Below are 12,537 nucleotides of genomic sequence, written 5' to 3' on the forward strand. Positions count from 1 at the left end.
CAAATTAAGCACTGGGTAGCTGCAGGAACAAGATTTGAAAGCCCATGACATACAGAGTTTGGGCAGAATATCAACAGTTGGGCAGCGAGACCATGCTCCTCAAACAGTGCTTGATACGTGGAGTGTAGAGGTTGACTGATTAATTGAAATGGCCGATTAATTAGGGCCGATTTCAAGTTCAGAACAATCGGAAAATCTGTATTTTTGGACACCGATTTTTTTACACCTTTATTTAATCTGTATTTAACTAAGCAAGTCAGTTAAGAACACATTCTTATTTTCAATGACGGCCTAGGAACGGTGGGTTAACTGCCTCATTCTGGGGCAGAACAACAGATTTTCACCTTGTCAGCTCGGGGGATTCAATCTTGCAACCTTACAGTTAACTAGTCCAACGCTCTAACCACCTGCCTCTCATTGCACTCCACGAGGAGACTGCCTGTTACGCGAATGCAGTAAGCCAAAGTAAGTATGCTAGCTAGCATTAAACTTATCTTATAAAAAACAATCAATCAATCATAATCACTAGTTAACTATACATGGTTGATGATATTACTAGTTTAACTAGCGTGTCCTGCGTTGCATATAATTGATGCGGTGCGTATCATTGCTCTAATGTACTCTAATGTGTACCTAAACATGAACATCAATGCCTTTCTTAAAATCGATACACAGAAGTATATATTTTAAAACCTGCATATTTAGCTAAAAGAAATCCAGGTTAGCAGGCAATATTAACCAGGTGAAATTGTGTCACTTCTCTTGTGTTCATTGCACGCAGAGTCAGTGTATATGCAACAGTTTGGGCTGCTTAATTTGCCAGAATTTTACGTAATTATGACATAACATTAAAGGTTGTGCAATGTAACAGAAATATTTAGACTAATGTATGCCACCCCTTAGATAAAATACAGAACGGTTCCGTATTTCACTGAAAAAATAAACGTCTTGTTTTCGAGATAGTTTCTGGATTCCACCATATTAATGACCTAAGGCTCGTATTTCTGTGTGTTATTATGTTATAACTAAGTCTATGATTTGATAGAGCAGTCTGATTGAGCGGTGGTAGGCAGCAGCAGGCTCGTAAGCATTCATTCAAACAGCATTTGTGTGTTTTGCCAGCAGCTCTTCGTTGTGCGTCAAGCATTGCGCTGTTTATGACTTCAAGCCTATCAACTCCCTAGATGAGGCTGGTGTAACCGAAGTGAAATGGCTAGCAAGTTAGCGGGGTACACGCTAATAGCGTTTCAAACGTCACACGCTGAGACTTGGAGTATTTGTTCCCCTTGCTCTGCATGGGTAACGCTGCTTCGAGGGTGGCTATTGTCGTTGTGTTCCTGGTTCGAGCCCAGCGAGAGGGACGGAAGCTATACTGTTACATTGGCAATACTGAAGTGCCTATAAGAACATCCAATAGTCAAAGGTTAATGAAATACAAATGGTATGGAGAGAAATAGTCCTATAATTACTATAATAATTACAACCTAAAACTTCTTACCCGGGAATATTGAAGACGCATGTTAAAAGGAACCACCAGCTTGTAACCACCGGAATGCTTACAAGGCCCTCCCCCGACCTCCTTTCGGCAAATCTGACCACATCTCCATCTTGCTCCTCCCGTCATATAGGCAGAACCTCAAACAGGAAGTACCCGTGCATCAAACTATTCAACACTGGTCTGACCAAACGGAATCCAAGCCTCAGAATTGTTTGGATCACGTGGACTGGGATATGTTCCAGGAAGCTTGCAAAAATAATCTAGACACATACACAGATACGATGACTGAGTTTATAAAGGAAGTGTATAGAAGATGTAGTACCCACTGTGACAATTAAAACCTACACTAACCAGAAATCGTGAATAGATGGTAGCATTCGCATGAAAAGGAAAGCATGAACCACTGCATTTAACCATGTCAAGGTGACTGGTAATACGGCAGAATATAAGCATTGTAGTTATTCACTCCACAAGGAAATCAAACAAGCTAAACGTCAGTATATAGATGGAGTCGCAATTCAAAGGCTCAGAAACGAGACGTATGTGGCAGGGACTACAGACAATCACGGACTACAAAAGGAAAACCAGCCACATCGCCGAGACCGATGTCTTGCCTCTGGACAGGCTAAACACATTCGTTGCACGCTTTGAGGATAGCACAGTGCCACCGACGCGGCCCGATACCAAGGACTGTGGGCTCTCCTTCTCCGTGGCAGACGTGAGTAAAACCCTTGCAGGGCTGCTGGCCCAGACGGCATCTCTAGCCGCATCCTCAGAGCATGTGCAGACCAGCTGGCTGGTGTGTTTACGGACATATTCAATCTCTCCCTATCCCAGTCTGTTGTCCCCACATGCTTCAAGATGGCCACCATTGTTACTGTACCCAAGAAAGCTAAGGTAACTGAACTAAATGACTATCGCCCCATAGCACTCACTTCTGTCATCACAAAGTGCTTTGAGAGACTCGTCAAGGATCATATTACCTCTACCTTACCTGTCACCCTAGACCCACTTTGATTTTCTTATCGCCCCAATCGATCCACAGATGATGCAATCGCCATCACTCTGCAAACTGCCCTATTCCACCTGCACAAGAGGAATACCTATGTAAGAATGCTGTTCATCGACTATAGCTCAGCATTCAACACCATAGTACCCTCCAAGCTCATCATTAACCTCGAGGCCCTGGCCCTGTGCGGGTTTTGAACTTCCTGACGGGCCGACCACCAGGTGGTGAATGTCGGAAGCATCCCCTCCACTCCGCTGATCCTCAACACTGGGGCACCACAAGGGTGCGTGCTCAGCCCCCTCCTGTACTCCCTGTTCACCAATGACTACGCGGCCAAGCACACCTCCAAAACAGTCATGAAGTTAGCAGATGACACAACAGTAGTAGGCTTGATTACCAACAATGACGAGACAGCCTACATAGGGGTGCTGAGGGCTGCTCAGGGAGTGTGGTGCCTGGAAAATAACCTCTCACTCAACGTCAACAAATCAAAGGAGATGATTGTTGACTTCAGGAAAGAGCAGAGGCTGCCCCCCCCCATCTACAGTGACGGGAGCGCAGTGGAGAAGGAAAGCTTCAAGTTCCTTGGCGTACACATCACTGACAAACTTAAATGGACCACCCACACAGACAGTGTAGTGAAGAAGGTGCAACAGAGCCTTTTCAACCTCAGGAGGCTGAAGAAATTTGGCTTGTCACCTAAAACCCTCAAACTTTTACAGATGCACAACTGAAAGCATCCTGTCGGGCTGTATCACCGCCTGGTATGGCAACTGCACCCCCCGCAACCGCAAGACTTCCCAGAGGGTTGTGTAGTCTGCCCAACACATTACAAGGGGAAAACTACTCACCCTCCAGGACACCTACAGCACCCGATGTCACAGGAAGGCCAAAAAGATCATCAAGGACATCAACCACCCGAGCCACTGCCTGTTCACCTGGCTATCATCTAAAAGGCGAGGTCAGTACAGGTACATCAAAGCTGGGACCGAGAGACTGAAAGACAGCTTATATCAAGGCCATCAGACTGTTAAACAGCCATCATTAGCACATTAGAGGCAGCTGCCTATTAGGCATACACTAGAAATCACTGGCCACTTTAAGGAATGGAAAACTAGTCACTTTAATAATGTTTACATGTCTGGCATTACTCATCTCATATGTATATACTGTATTCTATTCTACTGTATCTTAGTCTGGTTCCGCTCTGACATCGCTTGTCCATATGTATATAGTCTTAATTAATTCCTACTTAGATGTGTGTATAGGGTATATGTTGTAGGGTATATATTACTTGTTAGATATTACAGCACTGTCGGAGCTAGAAGCACAAGCATTTCACTACACCCACAATAACATCTGCAAATCACATGTAGGTGTCCAATCAAATTTGATTTGGCAGCAGAATGACCTTACTGAAGAGCCCAGTGACTTTCAACATGGCATCGTCATATTATGCCACCTTTCCAACAAGTAAATTTGTCAAATTTCTGCTGGACTAGAGCTGTCCCGGTCAACTGTAGGTGCTGTGAAGTGATAGGCCACACAAGCTCACAGAACGGGACCACCAAGTGCTAAAGCACTTAGCGCGTAAAAATCATCTTTCCTCGGTTTCAACACTCACTACCGAGTTCCAAACTGCCTCTGGAAGGAACGTCAACACAAGAACTTTGTCAGGAGCTTCATGAAATGGGTTTCTATGGCTGAGCAGCTGCACACAAGCCTAAGATTACCATGCGCAATGCATGCTTCGACTGGAGTGCTGTAAAGCTCACCGGCATTGGACTCTGGAGCAGTGGAAGCGCGTTATCTGGAGTGATGAATCACGCGTCACCATCTGGCAGTCCGACGGACAAATCTGGGTTTGGCAGATGCCAGGAGAACGCTACCTGCCCGAATACATAGTGCCAACGGTAAAGTTGGTGGAGGAAGAATAATGGTCTGGGGCTGTTTTTCATGGTTTGGGATAGGCCTCTTAGTTCCAAAATGACCAACCAAAATGAATAAAAATGGCAAAATTGGGCATCCCTGTCGTACACTTCTGTTGATACTGAATCTTTTGCTACTCAGTCACAGTTGCTATTATATGCATGTTATTATTATTTTTGGATAGAAAACACTCAGACGTTTCTAAAACTGTTTGAATGATGTCTGTGAGTATAACATAACTCATATGGCAGGCAAAAACCTGAGAAAAAAAATCAAACCAGGAAGTGGGAAATCTGAGGTTGGTTGATTTTCAACTCATTCCCTATTGAAGATACAGTGGGATATTGGTCATGTTGTACTTCCTAAGGCTTCCACTAGATGTCAACCGTCTTTAGAAACTTGTTTGAGGCTTCTACTGTCAAGGAGGGGCTTATAAGGGCTCTTTGAGTCAGTGGTCTGGTAGAGTGCCACAAACTTGTGACACTCGTTCACGTGAGAGGTAGCTCCCATTCCATTGCATTTCTGAAGACAAAGAAATTCTCCGGTTGGAATATTATTGAAGATTTATGTTAAAAACATCCTAAAGATTGATTCTATATATTGTTTGACATGTTTCTACGGACTGTAACGGAACTTTTTGACATTTCGTCTGCTCCTAGTGAACGTGCTTCGTGACTTAGGATTTGTTTACAAAGCGCGCTAACAAAAGTAGCTATTTGGACATAAATGATGGACATTATCGAACAAAACAAACATTTATTGTGGAACTGGGATTCCTTGGAGTGCATTCTGATGAAGATCATCAAAGGTAAGTGAATATTTATAATGTTATTTCTGACTTCTGTTGACTGCACAATATGGCGGATATCTTTTTGGCTTGTTGCGTCTCTGAGCGCCGTACTCAGATTATTGCATGGTTTGCTTTTTCCGTAAAGCTTTTTTGAAATCTGACACAGTGGTTGCATTAAGGAGAAGTTTATTTAAAGTTCCATGTATAACACTTGTATTTTCATCAACATTTATAATGAGTATTTCTGTAAATTGATGTGTCTCTCTGCAAAATCACCAGATGTTTTTGGAGCTACTGAACATAACGAGCCAATGTATACTGCGATTTTTTTTATATAAATATGAACTTTATCGAACGAAACATACATGTAGTGTAACATGAAGTCCTACGAGTGTCATCTGATGAAGATCATCAAAGGTTAGTGATTAATTCTCTCTCTATTTCTGATTTTTGTGACTCCCCTCTTTGGCTGGAAAATGGCTGTGTTTTTCTGTGACTTGGCTCTGACATAACATAATCGTTTGTGGTCCTTTCGCTGTAAAGCCGATTTGAAATCGGACATTGTGGTGGGATTAAACAACAAGATTACCTTTAAAATGGTATAAAATACTGTTATTTTTGAGGAATTTTAATTATGAGATTTCTGTTGTTTGAATTTGGCGCCCTGCACTTTCACTGGCTGTTGTCATATCGATCCAGTTAACGAGATCTCAGCCCTAAGAAGTTTTTAAGAGACAAAGACAAGGTCGCCCATGCCCTTAATGCTATAACTGCATTTTCTATTGCATCAGGATTAATGCTGAATGTTTCTAAATATGAAATCTTATGTTTATGACTCTGATGATAAAGAAATATAAAATATTCCTGTAAAGGACTGTGTTAAATATTTAGGAATACATCTGTCAAAAAAACACTTAGTCAGACATTTGAATTTCTCTCCTAAATGTAAGAGAACTAAAAATATATTTAATAATTGGCTACAAAGATATCTTTCTATACTTTGGAGAGTACTTCTGTCCAAGGCAGAGGGACCATCTCGTTTTGTGTACCCTCATTATCGTTATGTGTAAATCCAGCTACTTGTAAAGAGATCAATAAGACCTTTCTTGACTTAATCTGGAAAAAGTCTCAAATTAAAAAAAAATCTGTCCTTTCTAACAAAAGAGCTGAAGGCGGTCTAGAAGTGTTGGATTTTGTTGACATAAATAACACTTTCAAGATAAACTGGTTGAAAAAATGTTTGCTCAATGCTGATTCAATATGGTATTTCATTCCAAATAATGTGTTTAATAAATTGGGAGGTCTTCAAGTTTTACTGAAATGTAATTATATTCCTGAAAGATTACCTGCTAAATTGGCTAGGTTTCACCAACAAGCTTTAATGGCCTGGAAAATATGTTTCCTGCACAATCTTTCCCCACATAAAGCTCTTTTGTGGAATAATTCAGACATAACTGTAAGGAATAAGTCATTGTTACACCCCAGCTGGCATGAGAGGAATATTGACTTTGTTCTTGATATTTTCGACAACAAGGGTAATATTCTCACATATTAACAATTTATAACATTGAAAGAGTTTAATACCTTTCAGAGAGTTTATTTCTGTGATCTACGCCGTTCCCAGTGGTCTAACTACACTTATGAAAAGTCATCTTAATTTTGGGAATGATCAAAGTTTATCCAGAACTCAGATTGAAAGGTGTGGGCTTACTTGAGAGATCTTGTTGTAATAAATATAAGACAAATTCTTCATTCACACCGAGAGGAAATCTTTTCTGGAACATGCTTATTCCCGATATTGTCTGGAAAAATGCATGGTTAAGGCCTTACAAATACTGCATACCAAACAAAGTTACGGAAGTGCACTTCAAAATTTTACCTAAGATATATCCATGAAATTCCATTATATCCAAATTTGTGGCTATTGATGATATCTGCGTTTTCTGTGAAAAAGAAGGTGAGTATCTGTCTCACTTGTTCTTTGACTGTAAATTTGTGTCAGAATTTTGGGAAAACATTGCAAAATACTTATTTACCATTATGAACACGGTCTATGTTTTTGACATGAAAGATGTAATATGTTACTATTGCAATCATAACAAGACCACTGAAATGATTGTTAATTTCTTTTATTCTTGTTGCCAAATACTTCATACACAAACAAAAATTCAAAAATTCTATACCAAAATTACACATTTTTCGGACTGAATTTAATTATCTTATTAAAACATTAACCCGAGTTAATAACAAGAATAAAATCTTCCTGAATCATTATAATAAGATTTTTTTCAGAGTGAATACAATTGCACTAAAACTGTTTAGTTGTTTTTTTGTATTATATTATTGATATTTTTTGTATGTTTGAGTATTTTCTTGTTAATACCTGTGTTTTGTTTTGTTAAACATGTTTGATATAGCAATGTAAGTTGATTTTTGTATAATGAATTTAAAAATAAAATGTAAAAAAAATGAACATTTAAAAAACATAGAATTGTGAATGGTACTATGCTGCCACTTAGTGGCCATGCGAAGATATTTTACTCGTAGAACACACAGGGCAAGTTGTACCGATGCACCAAGTCTAGAACCAACAGGACTCTGAAAAGCTTCTACCCCAAGCCATAAAACTGCTAAATAGTTAACCAAACAGCTACCCCAGACTATCTGCATTGACCGACCCATTTTTGCACTAACTATTGTGACTGCTGCTACTGTTCATTATCTGTCACTTTATTCCTACTTTTATGACCATATATACCTTGTACATCGACTCGGTACTGGTACGCCGTGTATATACCCAAGTTATCGTTTTACTCATTGTGTATAATGATTAACGTGTAGTTACGTGTTTTACTTTCAATTACGTTAGCTAGCTAGCGTAGTTAGAATCTTAGCAAGTTAACTAGCTATCACTCACCTCTTTCGCCGTCGCTGTGCCTTCTATACCCAGTAGACCATACAGGTCCATCTGCAAAAGGTCTTTCGCCTTATTTCCTGTCATTTTATCTTTATTTATTACAATAAAATGCCAAAACAAACGTAATATCAACGTCCTGAATATGTTTGTTGTTGTAGCATTTGGGTTGGACGTTTTGAACTTTCAACTCGGACGCATCCACTTCCTGAAAACAATGCATCATGGGAGGTGTAGTTAAAGTGCACTAAACAATTTATTACGGACTCGCATAATAATTGTGAAATATAATTGTAGGTTTTGACCTTTGCAATCATTTTGATTGTATGTTTTTTAGTTTGTTATATTCGAATAATTTTCCTGACATTAATGTGATCAGTTTCAGATATCATTGTTATATGGAAACTTTGAAAATAATGAAAAAATGTGTTATATGTAAACTGTACCAGACTGGCCATTATAGTAATATTATATTGGTCAGTCTGGTACAGTATGGTAGTTGCTAGAAGATGGTGCTTGCAATGCCAGGATATTGGTTTCGATTCCAGGGACCACCTGAATGTGAAATGTTTGCCAATGTAAATTGCATTGGATAAAAGTGTCTACTAAATGGCATATATTATATTAACATACATTTGAAAAAACTGTAAAACAACGGTAACAGAATGATGGCATTTCCTGTAAAGATTAGAAAGAAATGTGTAAAAAAAAACACACAATTCCATGTACAGATAAATAGTTAAGAAGTTAGATTAAACAACTCCTGTGTAAGATAAATGTTTTAAAATGAACATGTATGGAAACATTTCAATTAACACTCCTCAGTTAGCAGGCTCAAGCAAGCTAACACCCACATGGTAGCAAAAACGAACTAGTAGAAATTGTTAAGAAGTTAGAAATGATTTAAACACACTTTGTTGTAGGCTACTATTTACTAGTTAACAAAAAATAATGTATGTCATATAAAATATATTCACCCCACCCAGTATTGTAATCAAAACTTACCAGAAAGCATGTAGTCCTTGGCTCAGACAGTGTAGTAGTGTGGGCTCAATAGCTTCTCATTAGTGTGCAAGATAGTGAGAACCAGCTGTACATGTGATGGAAGAATACACTGTGCATGCAAAGGGTTGCAATTCCAATTTTAATTGGATATAGTTCAACCAAAATATGCCACAAGACCTAGAATTGCCATATGTGTTTCCCACAAAAAAAAGGTTCACTGTGATAAGCTAATGTTTTTGATGAATTTAAGTAAAATAACCCAAATTCCCAGGCTTAACTTCCCATGGAAAATGTATAGAAAAATTATAGAAAAAAGTTTCTGACCCTTTGCAACCCCAGTCCCTTTGCCCAAGAACACCAAGGTAACCTGCCTAAATGACTACCGACCCGTAGCTCTCACATCTGTAGACCTGAAGTGCTTTCAAATGCTGGTCATGGCTCACATCAACACCATTATACCAGAAACCCTTGACCCACTCCAGTTTGAATACCGCCCCAACAGATCCGCAGATGATGCAATCTCTATTGCACTTCACACTGCCCTTTCCCACATGGACAAAAGGAACACCTATGTGAGAATGCTATTCATTGACTACTGTATACATCAATGATGCCGCTCTTGCTGCTGGTGAGTCTCTGATCCATCTCTACGCAGACGACACCATTTTGTATACGTCTGGCCCTTCTTTGGACACTGTGTTAACAATCCTCCAGACAAGCTTCAATGCCCTACAACTCTCCTTCCGTGGCCTCCAATTGCTCTGAAGTACAAGTATAACTAAGTGCATGCTCTTCAACCGATCGCTACCTGCACCTGCCCGCCCATCCAACATCACTACTCTGGACGGTTCTGACTTAGAATATGTGGACAACTACAAACACCTAGGTGTCTGGTTAGACTGTAAACTCTCCTTCCAGACTCACATCAAACATCTCCAATCCAAAGTTAAATCTAGAATTGGCTTCCTATTTCGCAACAAAGCATCCTTCACTCATGCTGCCAAACATACCCTTGTAAAACTGACCTTCCTACCGATCCTCGACTTCGGCGATGTCATTTAAAAAATAGGCTCCAATACCCTACTCAATACATTCGATGTAGTCTATCACAGTGCCATCCGTTTTGTCACCAAAGGCCCATATACTACCCACCACTGCGACCTGTACGCTCTCGTTGGCTGGCCCTCGCTTCATACTCGTCGCCAAACCCACTGGCTCCAGGTCATCTACAAGACCCTGCTAGGTAAGTTCCTCCTTATCTCAGTTCGCTGGTCACCATAGCAGCACCCACCTGTAGCACGCGCTCCAGCAGGTATTTCTCTCTGATCACCCCCAAAACCAATTCTTCCTTAGTCCGCCTCTCCTTCCAGTTCTATGCTGCCAAACAAACTATAAAAACTCTGAAACTACCTCTCCCCCTGCTGTATTTATTTATTTATTTATTTTGCTCCTTTGCACCCCATTATTTCGATCTCTACTTTGCACATTATTCCACTGCAAATCTACCATTCCAGTGTTTTACTTGTTATATTGTATTTACTTCGCCACCATGGCCTTTTTTTTGCCTTTACCTCCCTTATCTCACCTCATTTGCTCACATTGTTTATAGACTTATTTTTCTACTGTATTATTGACTTGTTAATTGTTTACTCCATGTGGAACTCTGTGTTGTTGTCTGTTCACACTGCTATGCTTTATCTTGGCCAGGTCGCAATTGGAAATGAGAACTTGTTTTCAACGTGCCTACCTGGTTAAATAAAGGTGAAATAAAATAAAAAATAAATAAAAACTACAGCTCAGCGTTCAACACCATAGTAGTATTCATAAACGTAGTCTAGCCTGGGCTAAAGCAAGGAAATCATGTTCTGATGCAGATTAGCTTCTTTTTAGGCAGTTACGAAACAAGTGTTATTTTCTTCTCAGGAAGGCCAAGTTTGAATATTTTATGTCTGTTACCACTGATAACCTGAATGACTCTATAACGTTTTGGAAGGCTATTAAGTCTGTCTGGTAACAGCAATGTTAATTAATTACCATCATGTGTATTGAAGGACACTGTTGCTGTATATGACAAAACTGAAATGCTGAACTGTTTCAATGAGCACTTTGTATCATCTGGTAGGCTGTTTGATTCAGTGTCCTCTGTCTCTGTACAACCCTCTGTGGATGAACCAGGGAGAGCTGGTCAAATGTTTAGCTTTTTGCCATTGCAGGAGGTACATAAAGCCCTGAAATCCTTAGATCAGAGAAAGCCTGCAGGTACTGATCTTCTTGATCCCTGCTTTTTAAAACTGGCAGCTGATTTCATAGCTGAACCAATTACATGTCTATTCAATCTAACCCTGGAATGTAATGAAATTCCAAAGATTTGAAAATGAGCATTTGTCCTACCTCTTTTAAAAAGGGGGATCCAACTATTTTAAATAATTATAGGCTAATCTCAAAGCACTCACCCCTGGCGAAAAAAACTTGAAACTCTTGTTAGTGAACAGCTAACAGTTTTTATATACTTACTCTATTTTATCAATGTACCAATCAGGCTTCAGGAAGAAGCATAGCACAATTACAGCAGCCATGAAGATTTTAAATTATATCACTGAAGCTCTTGACAAAAAACAGCACTGTGTCTCTTTTTATTGATTTTTTAAAATATTTCTTTTTTTATTTCACCTTTATTTAACCAGGTAGGCTAATTGAGAACAAGTTCTCATTTGCAACTGCGACCTGGCCAAGATAAAGCATAGCAGTGTGAACAGTCAAGAACACAGAGTTACACATGGATTAAACAATTAACAAGTCAATAACACAGTAGAAAAAAAAGAGAGTCTATATACATTGTATACAAAAGGCATGAGGAGGTAGGCGAATAATTACAATTTTGCAGATTAACACTGGAGTGATAAATGATCAGATGGTCATGTACAGATATTGGTGTGCAAAAGAGCAGACAAGTAAATAAATATAAACAGTATGGGGATGAGGTAGGTAAAATTGGGTGGGCTATTTACCGATAGACTATGTACAGCTGCAGCGATCGGTTAGCTGCTCAGATAGCAGATGTTTGAAGTTGGTGAGGGAGATAAAAGTCTCCAACTTTGATGTCGCTAAAGGTTTTGCGTCACGTGTTCTAGTTTTCATGTTTCTATGTTGGTGATTTGTATGATTCCCAATTAGAGGCAGCTGGCAATCGTTGTCTCTAATTGGGGATCATATTTAAGTAGTGTTTGTTCCCACCTGTGTTTGTGAGATATTGTATTTTGTGTAAGTGTATGTAGCACCGCTGTAGTCACAGGTCGTTGATCGTTTATTGTTTTGTTAAGTTTCACTATTAATAAATTATGTGGAACTCAACATTCGCCGCGCCTTGGTCCTTCTCTACACACGGTTGTGAC

General features: G+C 39.6%; 1 protein-coding gene across 2 annotated transcripts in view; it reads right to left on the minus strand.

The window, feature by feature from the left end:
- LOC135508256 (dnaJ homolog subfamily C member 17-like) overlaps positions 1–8,487 on the minus strand; it is a 59,562-nt gene extending 51,075 nt beyond the window's left edge. The window contains exon 1 of one of the 2 annotated variants that reach the window (XR_010450774.1): positions 8,144–8,487. Coding sequence is in view for 1 of the 2 variants with exons in the window: in XM_064928320.1 (XP_064784392.1) it covers positions 8,144–8,227 (84 nt within the window). In the remaining variant the exon portion in view is untranslated. The remainder of the gene's footprint in view (positions 1–8,143) is intronic. The other variant, XM_064928320.1, reaches the window with a different exon arrangement.
- Between the last annotated feature and the right edge of the window lie 4,050 nt (positions 8,488–12,537).

The sequence above is a fragment of the Oncorhynchus masou genome, chromosome 21 (genome assembly GCF_036934945.1).
Source record: "Oncorhynchus masou masou isolate Uvic2021 chromosome 21, UVic_Omas_1.1, whole genome shotgun sequence".
Taxonomy (NCBI): Eukaryota; Metazoa; Chordata; class Actinopteri; order Salmoniformes; family Salmonidae; genus Oncorhynchus; species Oncorhynchus masou.